The sequence below is a fragment of the Canis lupus genome, chromosome 12 (genome assembly GCF_048164855.1).
Source record: "Canis lupus baileyi chromosome 12, mCanLup2.hap1, whole genome shotgun sequence".
NCBI classification, from domain to species: Eukaryota; Metazoa; Chordata; class Mammalia; order Carnivora; family Canidae; genus Canis; species Canis lupus.
In genome coordinates, this window is record NC_132849.1 from 13,416,436 (window position 1) to 13,442,299 (window position 25,864).

At 35.7% G+C, this 25,864-nt stretch overlaps 1 protein-coding gene across 5 annotated transcripts in view; it reads left to right on the plus strand.

Annotated features, from left to right (window-relative positions):
• Positions 1-25,864, plus strand: part of PHTF1 (putative homeodomain transcription factor 1) — a 43,951-nt gene that overhangs the window by 439 nt on the left and 17,648 nt on the right. For 3 of the 5 annotated variants that reach the window (XM_072769735.1, XM_072769734.1, XM_072769731.1), the window contains exons 2-6: positions 27-101; positions 741-797; positions 18,587-18,656; positions 19,367-19,525; positions 25,207-25,363. In XM_072769735.1, the coding sequence (XP_072625836.1) occupies positions 57-101; positions 741-797; positions 18,587-18,656; positions 19,367-19,525; positions 25,207-25,363 (488 nt within the window). In that variant the 5' untranslated portion in view covers positions 27-56. Of the gene's footprint in view, positions 1-26; positions 102-407; positions 509-740; positions 798-18,586; positions 18,657-19,366; positions 19,526-25,206; positions 25,364-25,864 lie in introns of those variants that run through there. The other 2 variants (XM_072769732.1, XM_072769733.1) reach the window with 2 other exon arrangements.

Genomic DNA, 25,864 nt, shown 5'->3' on the forward strand with positions numbered 1-25,864 from the left:
ACCGACTCGTTCTCCTTCGTTTTCAGTGAAATCCCATTCTCTGGCTGGAAATACAGATGGCCTCAAATGAGAGAGATGCTATATCGTGGTACCAAAAGAAGGTAAAGTCCATCTTTTTTACTTGCAAAGCATGGTTCCTGCAAAAAGCCCCCGCAAAGAATGTCCCGTTAGTTTTCCCTGAGCGTGGTCGCACCAGGAATTTTGTACATGGTGTCTCTCAACAGAAATGGGGAAACCCCATGCACAAGGTCATTAGGTCTTTTCAATTCAGCCCCGGGTCCCCGAATAAGATTTTCTATCCCCTCCCTTCTCCGGGCTGCATCACACAATGCTACACGAGGCTTTGTAAGTTTGCTTCTGATCCAACTGCTGCTGTTTTTTTAGACCTGAAACTTTTATCTTCACAGCTCAGATTGGTACTGTCAACAGTCTTATTGAGCTGCCCGTTACCTTTCCTCTCTAGTTTCCCTACTGATGTTTTCCTTAAGAAGTGGAAATATCTTGTAAGGTAATACTTAATTTGAAATATTCTAGACATAGCGTTTTAACTTAGATCCAGCTACTTTAGAATTTCGAAGGAAACAGTCCTTGGAAATAAATAACTTATTCTAACCTCTGAGAACCATAAACGTTTTCCAGATATCATTTTGATACTTAAGAGTTTCATGACTTTTGTGAGATCTGACCTAAGTAGAAGGATTTTCCTTTGCATCATTTAAATAGCCTGCTCCCTATTTCAGATTGGAGCATATGATCAGCAGATATGGGAAAAGTCAATCGAACAGACTCAGATTAAGGTAAATTGATTTCTTTGATTCTAGCTTTGTTTTACTGAATTATTGTGAAGAGTGGATTGTACTTTTTATAAAACCTGCACTTATCCACCAGGTATGGCATTCTTTATTCTTTGATGTTTATAAGGAAGACAACACTGCAAACAGAATGACAAATAACAATTGACATTTGACCTCAGTGTCAGGGAAATAGAAAGGAGTGGTTGGTCTATGATGAATTAGAAAGCAAATGTCCCCTGTAAGGGGGGCTGTGGCTACTTACTCCAGCCAGTTTTACTCTGTGGCAATGCAGTCCCTGGACTTCCAGAGCCTCAGAGTTTTCAAGAGAAGCCGAGAAGATGCACTTTTATGTGAAATATCCAGATTTTTTAGAGCCTCTTCCCTTCTCCCACCTTTCCTCCTCCTCCACCTCCTTTCCCACCTTCTTTCTCCTTTCTCCTTCTCCTATTCCTGTGCAAGCCAAATCGAATCCATTTGTGGCCTGAATCACTTTCAATTACTGGTTTGGAGTGTGGTCTTAGGTTTTCAGGTTCTTAAACGTTTTTCTGCACTGCACTTAGAACTGAGCTGATTGTTAGGGTAATTTCATGTTAACCAACCAAAAACTGATACATGATTCAGAATGCCAGTTTATTAACTTGTAATAGCAGAGGGGAGGGTTAAATAATCTAATGTTCCAAAGTCAGGGTTATGGGCTCAACATGTACTGGATGGAGGACGTGGGAGGGTGGTGCAAATTAGTCATGGGAAGGTTGCTTGGTAGCCAAATGTAATCAGATAGTCTTAAGAGATGTGGAAAAGCCTAAAGACCATCCCTGCCCCTAAAAGAATGTTTCTCTCTATTGACTTTAATACTTAGATTAGTATTTAATACAGATTCAGTGTTTCCTTCCTTGAAAAGTGCTGAATAATGACTGGCAGATTCTTGTTTTTGGACCTTGCTATTTTAAAGATTTGCTTCAGACCTTTTCTTAACATTTTAAAAAATATTTGTGTGTCTGGGTGTAATACAATTTAATAGTTCTGTTTATCTCTAAGTCACTTTGGACTGAGATGTTTAAATCTCAGGTGAAATCCATTTAACCAACTCTTCTCTTGTAGGGTGCATTCTTTTTATAGGCCAGTCAACTAGAAAGTTGTTAGGACTACATGGTACATGACTAACTTTCACAACTTTGTACAGTCCTTGATTTTTTTTTTTTTTAATATATCAAAGGGACATGGGCAGGATGAATAACCCCCCACATTTTATTTTGTAAGTCTCTAAATCCTGTCCTGGTAGTCTTTTGTGAGTTGCTATAAAATACTGATAGTAAGTAAGGTGTAATGAAAGAGCACAGAACTGGGTCTTAGGTCTTCTTTTTGTGATTTCTAGCCTTGTGATCCTAAGCAGCACTCAGTTTATCTAGGTTTTGGTTACCTTATCCTTAAAAAGATTCTATTTACTGCTATAGAATTGCTTTACCTACTTTCTTCCCCTACCCAGCTAAAGATTTTCTCAACTCTTATTTCCACGCCATTTTATGCATACCTTCCTTTTAGTATACCAATCAAAGTTATTTGTTAACCTGTGCATCCTCATAGGCTACAAAGGTAGGAATTGCGTTTGCATTACATTCTTAGAACATCTTGATTCATACTAGGACCTCAGTTGTCTGTTGCTTATTTAACTAACCCCGTCTATGATGTCTGTTTTTATTCATTGTTCTGTCATGAGGTAATGTACCTAATAACTCCTTAATGTATACTTTTAATTTAGCAGCAGTGGCAAGAATAAAATTAAGGACAACTCTAAAAATTTACTGAGCTGATATACCAACATCAGGTGCTAGGTGCTAAGAGTACAGTCAACAAGATAGACATGAATTTCACTGTCTAATGATGGTGGGAGAGAAGCCAAGATATCCTTTTAAATATGTTTTAAGAAAAAATAAAAAATAAAAAAAAAATAAATATGTTTTAAGACTTAGACAAAAATTGACCAAAGTATAGGGTGCAAAGTAGTGCAATTTAAAGCTAGATTATACAAATATAAATATTTTTAACAAAAAAATTAAAAAAGTAATTAGAATATTAACATCAAATCACAGTACAATAAAATTGGAAATTACATAATAAAAATATAATTCAAGAGGCAAGAATATACAATGGGGAAAATACAATCTTCAACAAATGGTACTGGGAAAACTGGACACCTACATGCAAAAGAATGAAATTGGACGATTTTCTTATACCATACACAAAAATAAACTCAAAATGCATTAAAGACCTAAATGTGAGACCTAAAAACATAAAACTCCTAGAAGAAAATTTTCTTTGACATTGACCATAAAAAGTCTAGATACCTTCTCAGACAAGGGCAGCAAAAACTACTGGGACAACACCAAAATAAAAAGCTTTTGCACAGGGAAGGAAACCATCCAGAAAATAAAAAGGCAATCTATTGAATGGGACAAGATATTTGCAAATGATATATCCAATAGGGGCTAATATCCAAAGAACTCCTGTAATTCAAGACTAAAAGAAGCAAATAACCTGATTAAAAATGGTCAGAGGACCTGCATAGACACTTTCCAAAGAAGATGGTACAACCACTGTGGAAAACAGTATAGAAGTATGAAAAGTGGTATGAACTCTTCCACAAATGTTTATTGAGCTACTGTGTTTAAGGATTTTGCTAGGTGCTGAGTACAAGAAGAAAAATACTTACAAAAGTATAATACTTGTTTTAGAAAAGAGCAAGTAGCCCTGTCTGATTGGAGTATAAGGTATATATGTGAGATGATAGGCTGTAAATCAGTTTGGAACTGATTTGACTGCTTTACTAAGAAATTTTGATATTATTCTGTAGAAAATGGAAACATTTTCATGGTTTTTGAATGGGGTGGGTGACATCATGTTTGTGTTTTTGAAGGATAGACATAACAAAATCTATGGAATGTTTCTGAATACTAAATGAAACTATATCACTCTAAATGGTATATATGAACAAAAAATATCTAGATTGATTAGGAAGAAAGAGTTCCAACGATTCAAGTCAATATATGAAGAACCTAGAGAAAGAAAACAATAATTCCAAATAAAGAAGGGAAAGAAATACCAAAAAATAAAACTAAAGCAGTCATTATGTATTCTTCAGCTGCCAAATATTTGTTGAGCCCTTACCTACCATGTGTCAAGTAGTAGGCTAGGCACTAATGTCTACATAATGATGAGCAAAATCACTCAGTATTTTTCTTTTCATGGAGCTTAAAATGGGAAAGAAACAATAATAAAAGTCCTATTAATGAATAAAAATTATTTTTACAAGAAAAAGAGTTCTTATAAGCCATTACACTTATAACAAGGAAATGGACTTAGTCAAGGAGGTCAGAGAAGCCTTCCCTAAGGAATTGATATTTACAGGAGATCTGAAGGACAAATAGCAGTTAATTTTTCCTTTTCTTTCTTTTTCTTTTTTTTTTTTTAGAGATTTTATTTCTTCTTTTGACAGAGAGCAAGCAAGCTTAAGCGGGGAGGGGGGGGGAGTGCCAAAAGGAGAGGAAGAAGCAGGCTTCCCGCTGAGCAGGGAGTCTAAAGCAGGGCTCCATCCCAGGACCCTGGGATCCTGACCTGAGCAGAAGGCATATGCTTAACCGACTGAGCCATGAAGCACCCAAGAATAGCAGTTAAGTCAAGAACAAATATACTTAATCTACACAAACTCAGAAAACGGAAGGAAGTGCACTTTCCAACTCACTTTATGAGACCCATATTATCCTGATTCCAAAGCCAGACAAAGACATCACAAGAAAAATCGTTGTGAACATAGGTGTGAAATCTTTGAGAAAAATATTTGCAAACCAAATTCAACAACATATAAAATGGATTAGCTACTGTGACCAACTAGGGTTTATCTAGGGAATGCAACTTTGCTTTAACATTTGAAAATAAATTTATGTAATATAATGTACTAATAGAATAAAGGACAAAACTATCTTCTCATTAGAAACAGAAAAAATTTATGCCCATAATTTAATGCCCATTAACAATACACTAGAAATGTAATTTCCAGGCAGCCCGGGTGGCTCAGCGGTTTAGCGCCGCCTTCAGCCCAGGGCCTGATCCTGGAGACCCCAGATCAAGTCCCATGTCAGGCTCCCAGCATGGAGTCTGCTTCTCCCTCTGCCAGTGTCTCTGCCTCTCTCAATCTTTCTCTCTCTCTCTCTCTCTCTCTCTCTGTGTGTGTCTCTCATGAATAAATAAATTCTTTGAAAAAAAAAAGTAATTTCCTCGATTTGTCAAAGGGTATCTACATAAAACCTAGAGCTATAGGTTAGGTTTTACTTCAGGATATCCCACTGAAAAGTGAAAAGATGAGACATAGATTGAGAGAAAATGTTTTGTTTATATGTTTTATACACACACACACACACACATATATATGAAAGTATTTGTATGTACAGTATATTAAATATTCCTACAACTCAATAAGAAGACAAAAAAACCAATATAAAAATTGGCAAAATATTCAAATGGGTATTTGACTAAAGAAGGTAAATGAATGGCTAATGGGATATGAAAATATGCTTAATATTATTAGTCATTAGGAAAGTACAAATTAAAACCATAGTGAGATAATACCATACACCTGTTAGAATGGCTAGAATTAAAAAGACTGACTTTACTAAGTATTGACAAGGACATGGAGGAATTAGAATACTCATATTCTGCTAATGGGAATGGAAAGTGGAAAATAGTTTAATGGTTTTAAAAAAAAATAAATATGTATTTTCCATATACTCAGCATTTCCACTCCTAGGTATCCATCCAGAAGAAATAAAAGCATATGAGCACATGCAAATGTTCATAGCAGTACTAATCATAATGGCCAAAATGGAAAAAAGTCCAAATGTCCATCAACTGGTGGGTAATAAACAAATGTGCTATATCTATGCAATGGGATACGGCTTAGCAATTAAAACTATTAATACATACTACAACATAGATGAACCTCAAATATGTAAGGGGCCAGACACAAAAGACTATATACTGTGTAATTCAGTTTATATGAAATTTATGCAAAAGGCAAGTCTATAGAAATTAAAAAGCAGACTAGTGGCTGCCTGTGGCTGGGGGATAGGAACAGAGATTTACTGCCATTCTCGTTTTTGAGTTGATGGAAATATTCTGAAACTTGAATGTGATGATGGTTGCACAACTCTATAAATATACTAGAAACCTACTAAATTAGTTAATTGATAAAACTGCACACCTAAAAATGGGTGAGTTTTAGAATTTGTAAATTATATCTCAATATAGCTATTTTCTTAGGTCATGCCAATAAAAAAAATAGGACAAATCATAATGTACACAAGAATGTCATACATATTCTCATTGAAAATTGTCTTCTAAAATTTCTTAATTGGGAGAATATACTAAATTTAACATCTAACATCATTTTCAGTGAGGAAGCTCAACTTAGTCACTCTGATGTCCCTTGGATATGTTTGCTAAGATGAGCATTCTAATTAGTATTATATACCACATCTCTTTTATCCATTAGTCCATGGACACTTGGGCTGCTTCCATAATTTGGCTATAGTATATAATGCTTCTATAAACATCAGGGGCATATATCCCTTTGAAGTAATATTCTTTGTATTCTTTGTTTTTCTTTGATATTTTTTCTTTCTTTTTTATTAAAAAGATTTTTTTTTTGAGAGAGAAAGAGAGAGTACAAGTGGGAGCAGCAGAGGGAGCGAGAATTCCAAGTAGACCCTGCACTGCGTATGGAGCCCAATATTGGACTCAGTCTCATAACCCTGAGATCATGACATGAGCTGAAGCCAAGAGCTGGATGCTCAATCAACTATGCCACTGAGGTGCCCCTTTTTCATTTTCTTTCTAATTAATATTAGAATAATGAAAATCAGTGTTTGAAACTGATATGATTTTTTATACCTAGAAAATTTTATTTTTTTTCTTCCTAGAAAATTTTAAAGGGCTAATCATAAGCACAAAGGTGACTTCAGCTGTATTTGTAATATTTTATTTCTTTAGCTGGATGGTGGGTACATGACAGATGAGACTCCTCATTGAAGATGACAGTTTGAATATATACCTAAATCTCCAACTGATCTCTTCTGAAATTCCTCTAAATGACAATAAATAAGAAAAAGATATTAGCCCACAAGGATTAAAGGAGTAGGAGAGGAGACTACCATAAATGACAGCTATTAACACAATTTTGAAAGTTGAAAAGTAAAGAGAGTAAAAATGTAAGTGTCTGTAGTAGGAAATGCCAATAGGAAACAAATGTTTAAAACTCCTGTATTTAATTTCTGAAAGACTCAGGAATTAGATGCATCAAGTATATTTGCATGTATGAGGTGGAACTGAAAATAGGATTGTTTGAGCCGTTTATAAGGGGCAATAGACCTATCCCCAAATCTTCTTCCTTATTCTACATGGTCATGTAGTTATCCTTACTTCCTCTAACAGAAGGTTGGATTGAAGCTTGCTGTCTAGAGAGGCTGAACCAGAGAAGTTCTGGATTCTGGAACACCAAACATAGTAAGGGCGAGGTGAAATACTATACTAATAATGGAGGTGAAGTAAAGGTCTGGTAGCCAGGTTTATGATTTCCAACAGAGGACTGGAATTTATTCTTGTAGACACTGGCCAGCTAACAAGACCAAAGGATACTGGAAATGAAATAGCTGGCTACCCTTCTACAGTGACGCCAGCTGCTTAACAAACTTCAGCCATTGCACACTGAACTCTCATTCAGCATGTTAGTGCCTCACTTTTAAGTGTCAATGGATAGCCCGGCTAGCTCAGTCGGTAGAGCATGAGACTCTTAAGTGTAAATGGATAGTTGAAAATCATCAAATATTTGCAACCTAATGAAACAGAAGGAAAGAGATAAAAGAAATGATAAAGGAATCATAAGAATGCTAATGTTAAAGATATAATGAATATATGTAAAGAACTGGATGATTAAAAAAAAGAACTGGATGATTTAAAAAAGAGGGAAGAGGGATCCCTGGGTGGCGCAGCGGTTTGGCGCCTGCCTTTGGCCCAGGGCGCGATCCTGGAGACCCGGGATCGAATCCCACGTCGGGCTCCCAGTGCATGGAGCCTGCTTCTCCCTCTGCCTGTGTCTTTGCCTCTCTCTCTCTCTCTCTCTCTGTGTGACTATCATAAATAAATAAATAAAAAATATTTAAAAAAAAAAAAAGAGGGAAGAAAAAGAAAAAAATGGACTATAGAAGAAAAGGTAAGAGAGGGATCCCTGGGTGGCGTAGCGGTTTGGCGCCTGCCTTTGGCCCAGGGCGCGATCCTGGAGACCCGGGATCAAATCCCACATCAGGCTCCTGGTGCATGGAGCCTGCTTCTCCCTCTGCCTGTGTCTCTGCCTCTCTCTCTCTCTCTCTCTCTGTGACTATCATAAAAAAAAAAAAAAAAAAAAAAAAAGAAAAGGTAAGAGAACTAGAAAACAAAAATAACCAATAACTTTAATAGAAAAGTTGGAATTTAATAGAAGCAGCCATTCCTCAAAAAATTATACAAAAGAACATAGAAAAAGAAAATAGATAAGTGAGTATAATTCATGAAGGAAGCCTAACAACCAGCTAATAAGTGTTCCAGAAAAAGGAAACATGGAGGAGAAGAAATTATCAAATAAATAATATATTTCCCAGAACTAAAATACATACATTCTCAAATTGGAAGGATTTTTTAAAAGATTTATATTAGTTACAGGTGTATAACACAATGACCCAACATTTATATACATTGCAAAATACTCAACACAGTAAGTGCAGTTATCATCTGTCACCATAAAAAGTTTTTATGATATTCTTGACTGTATGCACTATATATATGCTGTGGTTTACATCCCCATGACTTACCCATTTTATAAATAGAACTTTGTACCTCTTAATCCCCTACAACTATTTTGCGCCTCCCACCCCTCCACCCTTTCCTCTGGCAACCACCAGTTTATCAGTTTATTCTGTTTTTATGAGTTTGTTTACTGTTTTGTTTGCCTATTCTTTAGATTCCACATATAAGTAAAGGCATGCGGTATTTGTCTTTCTCTGACTTATTTCACTTAACTCTGAGTCTATCCATGCTGTCCCAAATGGCAAGATTTCCTTTTTGTTTTTTTCTGGCTAACATTCCATTGTACGTATATCCCATATCTTCTTTATTTATCAGTGGACACTAGGTTGCTTCTATATATGAGCTATTGTCAGTAATACTGCAGTAAACATAGGGTTGCATATGTTTTCTGAATTAGTGTTTTTCTTTTCCTCAGGTGTACATTCAGAAGTAGAATTGCTGGATTGTATGGAATTTCTATAAGTTTTTGAGGAAACTCCATACTGTTTTCTGTAGTGACTGCACCAATTTGCATTCCTACCAACTGTGCATGAGGATACCCTTTTCTCCACAACTTCACCAACTTTTGTTACTTCTTATCTTTTTGATACAGCCATTCTGATAGGTGTGAGGTGATAACTCATTGTGATTTTGATTTGTATTTCCCTGATGATGAGTGATGTTGAACATCTTTTCTGTTAGCCTTCTGTATGCTTCTTTGGAAAAATGTTCAGTACCCCTGCCCATTTTTTAATTGGGTTATTTATTATTTGGGTATTGAATTATATGAGTAATTTATATACTTAGGATATTATCCCCTTATTGAATATATTGCTTGTAAATATTGTCTCCCGTCCAGTAAATTGCCTTTTCATTTTGTTGATAGTTCCTTTTTCTGTGCAAAAGCTTTTTATTTTGATCTAGTCCCACTTGTTTATTTTTGCTTTTGTTGTCCAGGCCCAAGGAGACATATCCATAGATATGTTGCTAAGACCAGTGTCTTAAGTTTACTGCTTATGTATTCTTTTAGGAGTTTTATGCTTTCAGGTCTTACATTTAGGTTTTTAATCCATTTTGAGTTTATTTTTGCACGTGATGTAAGAAAATGGTCTAGTTTCATTCTTTTGCATGTAGCCATCCAGTTTTCCTACACTATTTATTGAAGAGACTGACATTTCCTCATGTGTATTCTTGTCTTCTTTCCTGTAGATTAATTGACCATACAAGTATGGGTCCTCTATTCTGTTTCACTGATCTATGTTTCTATTTATGTGCCAGTATTATACTGTTTTGATGACTATAGCTTTGCCGTATGGTTTGAAATCTGCTATTCTGATACCTCTAGCTTAGTTTTTTCTTTCTCAAAATTGCTTCGTCTATTTGAGGTCTTTTGTGGCTCCATACAAATTTTAGGATTATTTTTTTCTAGTTCTGTGGAAAATGCTATTGGTATTTTGATAGGGATTGCACTGAATCTGCAGATTGCTTTGGACAGTATGGATATTTTAACAGTTTTAACTTTTCCAATCCATAAGCCATGGTATATCTTTTCATTTATTTGTGTCATCCTCAATTTCTTTAATCAATGTCTTAAAGTTTTTGAATACAGGTCATTCACTTCCTTGGTTAAATTTATTCCCATGTGATTTATTCTTTTTGATGCAATCATCAGTGAGATTGTTTTAAATTTCTCTTTTTTTTTTTTATTTTTTATTTATTTATGATAGTCACACACACAGAGAGAGAGAGAGAGGCAGAGACACAGGCAGAGGGAGAAGCAGGCTCCATGCACCGGGAACCCGACGTGGGATTCGATCCTGGGTCCCCAGGATTGCGCCCTGGGCCAAAGACAGGCGCCAAACCGCTGCGCCACCCAGGGATCCCTAAATTTCTCTTTTTGCTAGTAGTTATTGGTGTAGAGGAATTCAACAAATTTCTGTTAATTTTGTGTCCTACAACTTTAATGAATTCATTTTTTCTAATAGTTTTTTGGGAGTGTCTTTAGGATTTTCTGTATATAGTATCATGTCATCTACAAATAAGGACAGTTTTACTTCTTCCTTACTAATTTGGGTGCCTTTTATTTCTTTTTCTTGTTTGATTGCTGCAGCTAGGAGTTCCAGCACTTTGTTGAATAAAAAATGGTGAGAGGGGACATCCGTATCTTATTCCTGATCTCAGAGGGAAAGCTTTCAGTTTGTTACTATTGAGTATGATGTTAGCTGTGGGTTTTATTATATCAATGAAAGGATCTTTTGAGTGATTAGCAACTATACTAAGGAGCATTATCATATTTCATAACTTGATTAAAAAAAAAACTTAGTTCAGTCTACCTTGTGTGTTTCTCCCATGAGTCTTTTACTATTCACGCCAGACACTTTGCCTCTGTCACCAAACATGTGGAAGTTTCCCCCAACACCATGCAGTTCTCCCTGAAACCATCTGGGGGGTCCTATAATTCACTCAACTCTGACACTGTCTCCCTGAATATAGTGTCAGATCCCACAAGTTAAAGGCTCAGTCCCACAAGACTGCTGCCACCCACTTTGGATACCTAGTAGGTCCCCAGATTACCCACAACTTCTGTCCAATGTGGCTACAAATCAAGTTCCCATGACCCCTTCCTCAGGTCTGATTAATTTGCTAGAGTGGCTTACAGAACTCAGAGAAACAGTTACATTTTTCAGTTTATTAAAGGATATGATGATGGATATAGATGAACAGCTAGATGAGTTGCAAAGGGCAAGGTATGGGAGAATCCAGATCATAGGAGCTTATGTCCCTGTGGAGTTGGGGTGTGTCACACTTCTGATATGGATGTGTTCAACAACCATGGATGCTCTCTGAACCCGCAGACTGTTGGGGTTTTTTTTCAAGTTTATTAACTGAATATAAGGTGCTTCATGAATATATTTTCAGATCTTCAATGTTTCAAAAAAAAATGTCTCACCTGTGTACCCTCTCAGAAAGTACAGGAAGGTATATATACTGTATTATAATGAATGAGTAAACCAAAAAAGAGGAATTCATAGTATTAGGAATCAGGATAGCCAGCACAAAGAGAGGTAAAGGGAATTCCAGGATAACTAAGAGATGTCCCAGGATGACAGTTTATATCAGGCCTGGAAAATACTGAGATCAGAAAGAAGCAGGAAGACAAAACTGTTAGAGATATCTTCAAAGGGAAAAAAAGAAACTGGTATTTGTTGTGTTTGAGTATATAGGAAGCAGATTTGTAACACTTATAGGGAGTTTCAACTTGAACTAGTGATATATATGTAGAAAATTAAGTGAATGAAAAAAATGAACCTTGTCATTTATGGCCTTAATTATGTTGATGTACATTCCCTCTATACCACTTTGTTGAGAGTTTTTATCATAAATGGATGTTGAATTTCATCAAATGCTTTTGGGATGATAAATCATCAAAACTTTTCTAATCTCCTTGCTGTTAATCAGTCTGTCCAAATTTTCTTCCTGATTTAGTTTTTTGGGAGGTCTTGTGTTTCTAGGAGTTTATCCATTTCTTTTAGGTTGTCCAATTGGTTCCCATATAATTGTACATATTAGTTTTTTTTAATCCTTTCTTTGTTTTTATGTTATCAGTTGTAATATCTCTTTCATTTCTGATTCTGTTTGAGTCCTCTTTTTCTTCCCCCTTTGGTAAGTCTAGCTAAAGGTTGGTCTATTTTGCTTATCTGTTAAAGAAACCAGTTCTTAGTTTGTTGATTTACTTTATTGTCTTTTTAGTTTCTTTTTTTTTTTTTAATTTTTTTTTTAATTTTTATTTATTTATGATAGTCACAGAGAGAGAGAGAGAGAGGCAGAGACATAGGCAGAGGGAGAAGCAGGCTCCATGCACCGGCAGCCTGACGTGGGATTCGATCCCAGGTCTCCAGGATCGCGCCCTGGGCCAAAGGCAGGCGCCAAACCACTGCGCCACCCAGGGATCCCGTCTTTTTAGTTTCTATTTCGTTTTTTCCCACTCTGATCTTTGTTATTTCCTTTTAGTAACTTTGGGCTTTGTTCCTCTTTTCTAGTTTCTTGAGATATAAAGTTAAGATATTGTTTATTTGTTAGGGTTCTTTCTTAATGTAGACATTTATCACTAGGAACTTCCCTCTTAGAACTGTTTTAGTACATTGTATTTTCATTTTTATTTGTTTTCAAATTTTAAAACTTCTCTTTTGACTTCTTCTTTGACTCATTGGTTATTTAGTAGCATGTTGCTTAATCTCCACATATTTGAATTTTCCTTCTTTTTTGGTAATTGATTTCTGGTTTCATACCATTGTGTTCAGAAAGAAATGCTTGATATAATTTCATTCTTCTTAAACTTATTAAGACTTCTTTTGTGGCCTAATATGATCTATCCCTGGAGAATTTATTATGTGCACTTGAGAAAAAATATGTATTCTGCTGCTTGTGGATGGAATGTTCTATGTATATCTGTTAAGTCCATCGTATTTAATGTCTTTTGAGGCCAGTATTACCTTATTATTATTACTTGTAATTTTTATTCAGTTTATTTAAACTAAGAGGAAAAACCCATTAGTTCACTTATTTCTCCCACCCACACCCTCAGTTCTTGCAACTACCAATCTGTTGTGTACCTAAAAGCGTGGTTTGTTAATTTTGGGGTTTTGTTTTGTTTTGTTTCGTTTTAAGAATTCACGTATAATCATATGTTATTTGTCTTTTTTCTGTATGACTTATTTCACTTAGCATAATGCCCTCAAGTTCCATCTATGTTGTCAAAAAAAAAAAAAAGAGAGAGAGATCTCATAGTCCACAGCTAACATTATACTCAGAAATGAAGAGCTGAAAGCTTTTCCACTAAGATCAGGAACAAGATAGGCTGCCCATTTTTCCACTTTCATTCAACTTATATTGGAAGTCCCAGCCAGAACAATTAGGCAAGAAGAAGAAATAAAAGGTATCCAAATCAGAAAGGAAGAAGTAAAACTGTTACCTTTTGCTGGTGACACGGTATAATATTTAGAAAACTGTGAAGACTCCACCAAAAACAATGATAATGAATGAATTCAGTAAAGTCACAGGATACAAAATCAGTATATAAAAATATGTTGCATTTCTGTATACTAAAAACAAACTATCAGAACAAGAAAGAAAACAAAGGAGAATATACCATCTGTAAATATTTATGCACCTGGGCAGCCTGGGTGGCTCAGCAGTTTAGTGCCGCGTTCAGCCTGGGGTGTGATCCTGGAGACCCAGGATTGAGTCCCATGTTAAGCTCCCTGCATGGAGCCTGCTTCTCCCTCTGCCTGTGTCTCTGCCTCTCTCTCTGTGTCTCTCATGAATAAATGAATAAAATCTTTAAAATATATATATTTAAAAACCCAATGTAGGAGCACCCAAATATATATATAAAGCAAATATAAACAGACCTAAAGGGAAAAATAGACAGTGATACAATAGTCAATAGTCATTGGGGGCTTTAGTAACTCCACTTTCAACAATGGATAGATCATCCAGACAGAAAATCCACAAGGAAACATTGGACTTGAGCTATACTTTTCTTTTCCAAAGAAGATATACCCAATAGGTATATGAAAAGGTGCTTAACATCACTAATAATCAGGGAAGTATGAACCCAAACTACAGTGAGATATCACCTCAGACCTGTCAGGATGACTCTTTAAAGAAAGACAAAAGATAGTAAGTGTTGGTGAGAATGTAAAGAAAAGAGAGCCTTTACATACCACTGGTGGGAATGTAAATTGGTAAACCATTATGGAAAACAGTATGAAGGCTTTAAAAAAATGAAAAATAGAACTACCATTTGATCCAGCCATCCCTTTTCTGGGTATTCATTTGAAGGAAATAAAAGCCCACAAGGTCTTTGTCTGTTAGAATATAATACAGCAAAAAAAAAAAAAAAAAAAAAAAAAATATATATATATATATATATATATAATACAGCGATATTTTTATTTTTAAAGTTTTAATTTCTGATTTTGTATGTAGCCAAGATAATTGTTACTCTCATGGATATAATGCATATTTCAAAAGTTAGTGTGTAAGTTTTCAAAGGATTATTTTTTTTCCTTGAAATGTCTAATTTTCAAATTTTGATTCCTCTTTAGGTTTACTTTTATCACATTTAGGGTTTTAGAACATTTTTCTGTAAAATCTTTAGTTTGTAGTTGAATTAGATAGAAACATAGGATCCACTTGAGAGAAATTATTTGGCTACATCTATTTAGTTAAACAGAGCTAATGATCAATACTGGCTCAATGTCTGAAATAGGGAAATAGCAAATGGCTGTAACCTTTAATTTTTACTTTAATGCTTAAATACCTAATTTTAAAAGCTTAATTAGCATTTACACATGTTGATTGAGTATGAAATTAAAATTCATTTTTAAAAAGTTTTATTTACTGATAGTAGTGAAACAAAACTGTTAGGCAAACCAGGAGTTTGAAACACAAAAGATAATTCACAAACTTACTTTTGATTCATAATACCCAGCAAAGTTATGATTTTTAAACCCTGGCTTTTCCCTGTGAAAACCATTATCTAGATGTTAATAAAATTGAGTAAGTGCCACCCTTTGGGAGCAACAATGATTAATTTAAGAAACTTGGAGATGTAAAACGTACTCTGTGAAAGCTCATGCATTTTTATCTTTTAAGAAAAATGAAAAAAAAAAAGAAAAATGAATACCTAATAACATCACAAATTAAGCTCCTTTAAGTTGAAGTGCTAGAAGATAAAGGCCCTGAAAGGATTCTTCATGTCATGAAAAAAAAAAAATTATGACTAGATTTTTGGTTAAATGTGATAGATTGGCCGCACACATTTATAATAATCTCTTCTTTCTGAGTTACCACTAAATTACATGAAAGGAATTCATAAAGAGGTTGTATAAAATGGGTATGTCCACAAAGTCAAGGAAAAAGATTGAGGAAGAAGATCTCAGTAGATTAGGAATCAACACATGTTTAAAAGATGAAAAATGGGGGCTCTTGGGTGGCTCAGTGGTTGAGAGTCTGCCTTTGGCTCAGGTTGTGATCCCGGGGTCCTGGGATGGAGTTCCACATTGGGTTCCCCACAGGGAGCCTGCTTTTCCCTCTGCCTGTGTCTCTGCCTCTCTCTGTGTGTCTCTCATGAATGAATGAATGAATGAATGAATGAATGAATGAATGAATGAATAAATAAATAAATAAATAAATAAATAAATAAATAAATAAAATCTTTTTTAAAAAAAAGACAATGAATAAATGGATGAGAGTGTTAGGGGAGCCAGGAGAAATGTTGTTTGCCCTTCACAACTCCTCAGAGAGGCAGAGGACTTGAATGCTCTAAGTTCCATGTGAGGCAGTTAAATAGGAGATTTGATGAACTTTGTTATACAGAGAGGTTGGACCCTTAAAGACCTGCAACAGTGCCCTTCGGAAGGAGACTGGTGATATTTCTTCTGAGAAAATTCGTTGGAGAAGGGTCTGTGGACAGTGAAGGACAGGCAAGAATCATGCTAAAAGCAGAATTGTGAGCCCCTTGATTTAATCTTAAACCTTCCACCACAGAAATCTTTACCCTTCCTAACCCGCAACCAAGGAAAACACTGGAAAATTCTTCGAAGAGCCTGGAATGACCCAGAAAAAAATCCCTCCAGATACTGACATTTAGTAATCCCCTCAAGCTGGTTGATTACTCTGCAGTGAAATCCCAAGTCTGTAAGCTGTGCTCATATACACAGAGCTTCCAATAAATTTTAAAAACTTTCTATTGAAGTAAAACGTGTTCAGTAAATATGGATATACTTACACAGAACAAAGCTTTAAGTGCAAAGTTTGAGGAATTTTCTCAAACTGAACATAACCGTGTAACCAGCACTAAGATTAAGAGATGGATAATTAGCAGTACCATAGAAGCTTTCCTCATATACTCTTCCTGTCAGTGCTACCAACAGAGATAAACCAGTATCGCAAGCACTAGTGCTGTAGATTAATTTTGCCTTTTTGAACTTTATATAAATGAAATTATACCTTATATACACCTTTGAGTCTAATTTCTTTTGTTCTGTATTATGTTTGTGAGATTCATTCATGTTGTGTAATTATAGTTTATTCAGTACAACACCATAGTTATTTATGCATTCTGTTGATGGGCAACATCCATTTGATGTTGCTGGGTAGTTTCCAGTTTGGAGCCCTTATAGATAATTCCTCCATGAACATGTTGTACACATTATTTAGTGAAATACACATTTGTCTTGGATATATACTTTGAAGTAGAATACTGAGCCCATCAGATTTTCAGCACTTCATTCTAATATATATAAAAAAAAAAAAACAGCCAGTGATGACTAGGTATTTGAATAAACCCTCCAACATAAAAAGAAAATAGAAGGAAATGAACCCAAAGAATCAAAATGAAAAATTTAATAGAAGAGTTTGAGGAAATTTCCAGAAAGCAGAACAAAAAGACAAAAGAGGTAGAAAATAGGTGAGAAAGTTAAGAAGGGAAGAAATATAATTATTATAAGAAAACTTCCCTAAAGCCAAAAAACACGGATTTCCATGTAGAAGGGATTCTCAGCACAATGGATGTAAAAACTCATATCAAGGCATATCATTATGAACTTTCTGGACAGCATGAATAAAGTGAAGATTCAGAGGAAAGGAACAATTCACACTCAAACAAAAAGGAATCAGAAAGGCACTGGAGTTTGCAATGGCAACACTGGAAGCTAGAAAATAGTAGAACAATGTCTTAATTCCTGACAGAAAATTATTAACAACTTAGAATTCTACACCTTAGTGTAACCTTTAACTAGGCATAAGGGTAAAATGAATTCATTTTCAGATATGCAAGGCTTAAAAAGGTTACTTTCTGTGACCCCTTTCTCAGGAAGCTTCTGAAGGATGTGCTCCAGGAAGTCATGGGATATAGAAGCTAGAGATTCACCGCAGAGGTGAAGGGAGTGGTCAGGGTGATAGTGAGAAGTCCTACACTACAGCTAGCTGTACTCAGGGGGCAGCCAGTCTGATAGCCAGTCTGATTGCTGCAGGAAGATAGAAGTTTCTGGGAAGGGCATTTCTAGGAATTTTTTTTTTTTTTTTTTTTTTTTTTAGAAAAAAAGGACTCCATTTTCTGGCATTTGAGTATTTGAAAAATGATAAATATTTTAACTGACTCTGTAGAATAAATTAAGAGAATATAAAATATGGCTTACAGGGAATAATATTTCCTAGTGATCACACCGTACCACTGATTACTGATTTATCAAAAGTTAATAACTGTTGTAGGGATATATGTTTTGGGGGTGGAAGTTATGATGTGGGCTTGTATAAGAGACCTAAATTCTCATATGCTTATGTATTAGGAGTCAATAGATTATTCTAAAATCAATGAATTAAAAAATGGCAGTAAAAACGTAGCATCTTATTTAGAAGTATAGAAGTAGGGGTGCCCAGGTGGCTCAGTCAGTTAAGTGTCTGACTCTTGATCTCAGCTTAGGTCTTGGTCTCAAGGTTGGGAGTTCAAGCCCATGTTGGGCTCCATGCTGCATGTGGAGCTGACTTAAAAAAAAAAAAAAAAAAAAAAACAGTATGGAAGTAAATACCATGAGAAACAGGTTTAAAAAAAATTATAGTTATTTGTTTTTAATGAATGAAACCAGGAGGAGAGGAAAGGGGAATAGGAGATTATTATTTTATACTTCCTGATCTTTTGGCATTATTGGATCATTTTAAAAAGTGATAAAAGTATGTTCTTGCATTACTTGATAAACTAAAAACCAGAACTTTAATGATAAATTCTTTTAAGGAACATTAGGATTAAAGTGTCCCCAGTAAAAGGGAGTCAGATATAGAGAAAAAGAAATGTTTAAATTTACCTTTTTTATTTAAAAAGGCTTTTTAACCTTACCTCTGGTTTTGTTTTATACTAGGGCTTCAAAAACAAACCAAAAAAGATGGGTCACATAAAACCAGACTTGATTGACGTTGACTTAATCAGAGGTGAGTTCTAAAGTTAGTTTCTAAAAAAAAAAAAAAATAATAAAGTTAGTTTCTTATGTTTTTTATTGCATTATTTCATAGTGGTGCTAGAGATTCTTTTTAGATGTCTTCCCTATATGACAATATACTCTAATTTCCAAAGGGAATATTTGTCCCTCATCATTCAGGCCTTAGGATTTTTTTCCCTTTTTTGGGGGGTGCTGGGTGGCTGTATAAATGGCATGGTTTCTTTTTTTTTTTTTTTTTTTTTTTTTTATGATGGTCACAGAGAGAGAGAGAGAGAGAGACAGGCAGAGACACAGGCAGAGGGAGAAGCAGGCTCCATGCACCGGGAGGCCAATGTGGGACTTGATCCCAGGACTCCAGGATTGCGCCCTGGGCCAAAGGCAGGCGCTAAACCGCTGCGCCACCCAGGGATCCCCGGCATGGTTTCTATTAGAGTGAATGAGGGATGAACTTGGAAACTGCTATTGTGTAATTGAGAAAAACATATATCATAGCTTTCGAGTCAGCCTGACTTATGTTGAGCTCCTGTCCCAGTGATTGAGGCAAGAAGTTATCAGATTCAATGAACATCTAAGAGGGTTCTTTTTAACTGAATAGGTTATGTGGTGATTTTTGCTCTCAGCTGTTTTTAAGACAGCGTTACAAGTGGGCATTAGTACAGTAGATGTAAATGTTTGATGTTCTGTTTTATTGTATATTTAAAGGCTCAACATTTGCCAAAGCCAAACCTGAAATTCCATGGACATCTCTGACTCGGAAGGGGCTCGTTCGAGTTGTATTTTTTCCATTGTTCAGCAACTGGTGGATTCAGGTTACCTCCTTAAGAATCTTTGTTTGGCTGCTACTGCTTTACCTCATGCAAGGTAATTATAAGGGTGGAATAAATTATTGACAGTTTCTTTTTGCTATTTTTGCTATTAGATAATGCAGACCTTACTGTTCTTATGTTTACCCTTTCATTTGAGAGTTTAAAGTGCAAAGAAATGAAGGGATGTACACCATTTGGAGATCATCTTAGATTTATTTGCTCACAGAGAGCAAACATAATTGTCTAACTCATCTCTCTTGAATTTCTTTCCACCTGTTTCATTGACCAGGCCTTTTTAATCTTTTCTTCTGTGTGACCTTTGAATATTGGATTACCTCAAGGTTAGATCCTGGGTTCTCTTCTCTCCATACTATCATCAAACCCCATTTTTAAATATAGCTGATAAACTGGTGATTCTCAAATTTCTATCTTCAGGCCAGACCTCTCTTCTGAACTTCAGACTCATAAATCTAATTGCCTGCTTTTGGCATTTCTCTATAAAAATTTAATAGGTATCTTGAACCTATCATATCTAACATGGAACTCTGGATTTTTTTTTTCCCCCATCATGGTCCACAACATCAACATCACTTTGCCTAGACCACTGGAATAATCTACTTTGAGCCTCCTTTCTCCCAACCATTCTTTTCACAGAAATATTTTACAGTGGAACCTATATCATGCCATTTTCCTGCTTAAAACCCTTGAGAGACTTCTTATTGCCTTGGATTAAAATACAGACTCCTCACCACAGCCTTCAGCACCCTACATAATCTCTTCCCTGCTGACCTGCCCAAAGTCCATTTTATGGCTCTCCTCCTTGCCTGCTGTAGGCATAATGGCCCTTTATCTGTGCTTTGCATAGAGTTCTTCCTTCTGTTTGAAACAATCTTCAGGCTTTTCACATGACTATCTTCTTTTTAATCTTTAGGATCTGAGCACAGATGGAATTTGCCCAGGAGGCCATCCCTATCTATACTTTCTAAATAGTCCTGCCATTCCCCAGGAATCTATTATAATCTCTGTATTACACAATTACGTGATGTTGGCTTTTCACTTCTCACTATGTGCAGGGAACCCAGCACATTCTCTTTACCACTTTGTGGCTACTGCCTCCCGGGAATACTTTTTGAAATGGGACCACGTATACACTATGGTAATATGTGAGCAAAAAGACATGAATTAGAACAGAGTTAGGTGGGATCCCTGGGTGGCGCAGCGGTTTGACGCCTGCCTTTGGCCCAGGGCGCGGTCCTGGAGATCCGGGATCGAGTCCCACGTCAGGCTCCTGGTGCATGGAGCCTGCTTCTCCCTCTGCCTGTGTCTCTGCCTCTCTCTCTCTCACTGTGTGCCTATCATGAATAAATAAAAATAAAAAAATAAAAAAAAAACAGAGTTAGGTTAAGGTTGAGTTGGGGTGGAAGGATTTGGGGCGATTTTTGTTTTCTTTTATCTGCATTGGTTTTGGGGGGTTAAGTTTTAGAGGGAAAGATAAGTGTATGAATTTACAAATCTCTTTAATTTTCTAAAGTTGTGACAGTGCTGTCCCAACAGATTTTCTGTGATGATAGAAACATTCTGTGTCTGTACTACCCAGTCATAGGTGGCTGTTGAGTACTTGTAATGTGGTTAGTGTGAATAAGGAACTGAATTTTTAGTTTTATTTAATTGTAATTAACTAGCTGTCATTTTACTGGCTGCATAATATTCCATCACATGGATACACCATCATTTAAAATGATCATTTTCATGTCTGTATGAGTCTCTCATATGGATTCACCATAAATCATTTTTACAGCTACTTAATATTCCACTGTATAAAAGTACTATAATTTACATAACTGTTCCCATTTTGTGAGCATTTAGATTGTTCCTGGGTATTTTTCCCCTATTAATAATGACATTGTGAACAAAATTTTCCATATTTTATGTTATTTCCTTAGAATTTATTCTCCGAAATAGAATTAAGAGATAAAAGAATATAAACATTATAAGGATCTTAGTACATAAAATGAAATTGCTAGTGGCATACTTCTTTTGGAAAGTAGTGGTTGAGAGTGCCTGTTTTACCACAGTCTGACCAGCATTATTATAATTTTAAAGATTGTTATCTAATTGGATATACAAAAAATTGTTTTGCTTATTTAGTCTGCATTTTTGGGTAGCTTGTAAAGGTGAAGTTAAATATTTTTCCATATGTTTGTTATTAAAGAATTTCTTTCTTCCTTGTTGGGATACATTAAGTTATATATATTAAATTTTCATATACATCATGGCCTATTTCTAAACACATATTCTATACCATCAGTTTGGTTATTCTCATATATGTACCACATTTCTTTAATTGCTATACTTGTTTAATATATAAAGTATTCCTCTAGTATTCTGCTTTTTCAATATTTTCTTACGTGTTTTTTACTTATTTTTTCAAAATAACATAGAATTATTTTATCCTAATCAAAACAAAAAAAATACTTTGGAATTAGAATCTTGCCCTTCCCATGAAGACATCGATCTATTTGTGGAGGGGGATGGGGAGAAAATGATTTATCTCACCTTTTATTTTTTTTTTTTAAGATTTTATTTATTTATTCATGATAGTCACAGAGAGAGAGAGAGAGAGAGGCAGAGACACAGGCAGAGGGAGAAGCAGGCTCCATGCAGGGAGCCCGACGTGGGACTCGATCCCGGGTCTCCAGGATCGCGCCCTGGGCCAAAGGCAGGCGCCAAACCGCTGCGCCACCCAGGGATCCCTTTATCTCACCTTTTAATCAAGTCTTCTGTTATATCAGTAAAGCTTTGTAGGATTTTTATTTCTTATGAGGTCTACTTAGATCTTCTTAAACTCAAAAATTGTTATTGTGATAAAAAGTACATAACATATAATGTACCATCTTCATCATTTTTAAGTATACAGTCAGTGGCATTAAGTCCATTTACATTGCTATGCAACCATCACTACCATCCATCTCCAGAACTTTTTTCATCTTTCCAAACTGAAACCCCATACCTATAAAACAATAATTCCCCAATTCTCCCCCAAGCACAGGACACTAGCAACCATTCTGTTTTCTTTCTCTGTGAATTTGACTGCTCTAGATACCTCATGTGAGTGGAACCATGCAGTATTTGTCCTTTTGAGCCTGGCTTATTTCCTTTAGCCTAATGTTATCAAGGTTCATCCATATATATATAGCATGTGCATTTCCTTCCATTTTAAGAGTAAATAAGACTCCATTATATGTGTATCCCATATTTTTTATACATTCATCCATCAAATGGACACTTCAGTGCTTCCATATTAAAGTAAAATATTTATATTTTTATTTTTGTTGCTGCTGCAGATATGACACTTTTTGTTTTATAAATTTCAACTGGTTAGTGCTGTTACATTTGAAAGCTATTAGTCTATGTTTAAAATTGTTATAATCAATCACTTTATTAAACCCTTATTAATTTCAATAGTTTTTCAGTGCTTGCCTCACATTTCTAATTATACAATCACTTTGTAAGCAAATAATGAAAGTCTGGTCTCCTCCTTTTTCATAAATTTCACTTACTATAATTGAATTAGTCAACATTTTCAGAGCAGCATTAAATAATAACAGTAAAAATGGTCATCCTTTTGTTTCTGATTAAGAGTGTCTTCATTAGTGTGATGTGTGTTGACTTACTCTTTAGTATATTAGGGACATATTTTTATATTCCTAGTATTTTAGAAGAGATTGACATTTAAGATTAATCACAAATCAGGAACAAATGTTGACTTTTATGGAATGCTTTTTCACTATATAGGAGTTGGCCAAACTCACAAGTTAAAGGTACAGTCCTTTGTAAGACTCCCCTCACTTCAGATACCAGCCTCACTTTGGAAGTCCCCAGGGCTACCCTTACTTCTGACCCACTGGCTACAGTTTTGAGGGTCCTGTACTGATCCCTTTGATAATTCATAGAATGACTCCCAGAACTCAGGAAAGTGCTCTACTTACAGTTTTATTATACTAAAAGTTTTATTATATGAATTAGAAGAGATGCATAGTTTGGAAGGATTCCAAACAGGAAGTTTGCATCATCCTCAGGGATATGGTACCCTTTCCACCATGATGGGTAGCAGTAATACTAACAGGCTATTGCCCATCAGGAATGCTCACCCAAGCTTTGTAATCCAGAATTTTTACTGAGAGTTTATTATATAGGCATAACCAGTTGAGTCATTGGCTAAGTAGCCAACTTAGTCTTCAGCTCTCCTCCCCACCCAGAGGTCAGGCTGATGCAATGTGGCTCAAAGACTCAACCCTCTAGTCACATGGTTGGTTTTTCTGGTATGACTACCCCTATCCATAGTTACTTCATTGGCATAAACTATCAGGTTTGGGGATCCCTGGGTGGCGCAGCGGTTTGGCGCCTGCCTTTGGCCCAGGGCGCGATCCTGGAGACCCGGGATCGAATCCCACGTCAGGCTCCCGGTGCATGGAGCCTGCTTCTCCCTCTGCCTGTGTCTCTGCCTCTCTCTCTCTGTGTGTGTGTGACTATCATAAATAAATAAAAATTAAAAAAAAAAAAAATAAATAAACTATCAGGTTTGGTCCAAGGGGCCCACTGTGAATAACAAAGATACTTCCATCCACTTGAGAAAGTCCAAGGATTTAGAGGTTACCTCCCAGGGATCAGAGACAAAGGCCTTTAACACAATTGTCAATTGAGACGATTTGTATTATGTGTGATTTAAATTACATGTTATTAAATTATTAGATTAAATCATTTCAGTCAACAAATATGTAAGTACCTACCATGTCTGTACATGTACTATTCTATCTAGCTGCAGAGATAGATTTTTCCTTCAAGCATAAACCCTGCATGGTGTTGGCGAATTATTCAAATTTACTTTGATAGTATTTCAATTACTCATTCAACAAATATAAATGCCCATTATGTGCTACTTATGCCCATTATGTGCTACTTATAGCAGTGAGCCAAGTAGAGGAAAATCCATTCATGTTGCTTGCTTTTCAGTAGTAAATTATAACCACATTCACAAGCCAGCAAGGTCTGTTTATGGTTTTGGTGCTATCATGTTATATTTAGGTGATAGGGTAGTAAGGCACGAAATGAATTTGCTAGCTTTTTTCTCCATGTAGGAATAGTTTGTATAGCACGAGAATTATCTTTATGTTAAAGTCTGAAAGAAGTGATCTGCTAAGTTGTATCTGGAACTTTTGGATGCAATCTTTAATGTTTTTCTATTTCTTTCACCACTTACTTTTTTTTGGACAGTTCATATACATATATGAAGAGGCAGTAAAGCAGAGTAGTTAAGAGTAGGGACTCTGGAGCCCAGGTGCTGGGGTTCAAATCCCAGCTTTGCTGATTGCCACCCGTATAAGTGTGGGCCGTGGAAAATACTGTCCTCTGAGCAGAACAGCACATTATAGTATATGTATCATACAGCATATGTATCACCAGCTGTTTTGTGGTGGAGGGCCTTTTGAAATATCTAGATTATTATAATACCAGGAAAGCAAATCCTTCAAATGCATCATCCTTCTCTTTCTCTGTGGCCTAAGGCTTCAGTTTTCACTCAACTGATGTGCAGCAAGAGGCTTGTACTATAGAAAATGATGTGCCTTTTCCCTTGTACTTTTTACATCGATAGATTTTTGTAGCAATAGTGTATGCAGTTGCCAGGATATAAAGATGGGCCTTGCTGTTTTACATTTTGAAACCTCTTCCTTTCAGTTATAGCACTCGTGTTATATATTCTGATGCCTATTGTGAATGTAAGTGAAGTCCTTGGACCCCTGTGCCTTATGTTACTCATGGGGACTGTCCACTGTCAAATTGTGTCGACTCAGATAACAAGACCATCGGGAAACAATGGAAATCGGAGAAGAAGGTAAGATGAGAAATTACACTTCTAGTTGGGTATTTTCTGGGAGGGGCATGGTACAGATTTACAAAATCCTTAATGAAAACAATGAAAAATCTTCCTGTTTTGTGTGTCTTTTCAATTATCGTTTAGCTTTCACTTTTCTTTCTGATGCTAAGAAACCATCATGACCTCTCAATCCCAGGTGGGATTTTGTCATTAAGAATGGTTGTTTAAAAAGAAAAATCTGGAAAAAAAAAATCTGTGATGCTGTATTGTCCTTTGTTAAAATTTACCTTAAATAGTGACTTTGAAAACCTTCTTCAAACTACAGTCTCAATCAAAATTTGGTGAAAATTCACTGTATAAACAAGGATGTTAGTACATTGTATTAGTGCTAGTAAGATATTTACCTTTTTTTTATATATTTACCTTTTTTTAATGGTAAATAATAAGAATGATTTCAAAGTGTTCTAAGCTTTTAACAGAGATGAATTTGACTTTTCTACACAATGACTTCACTTCATG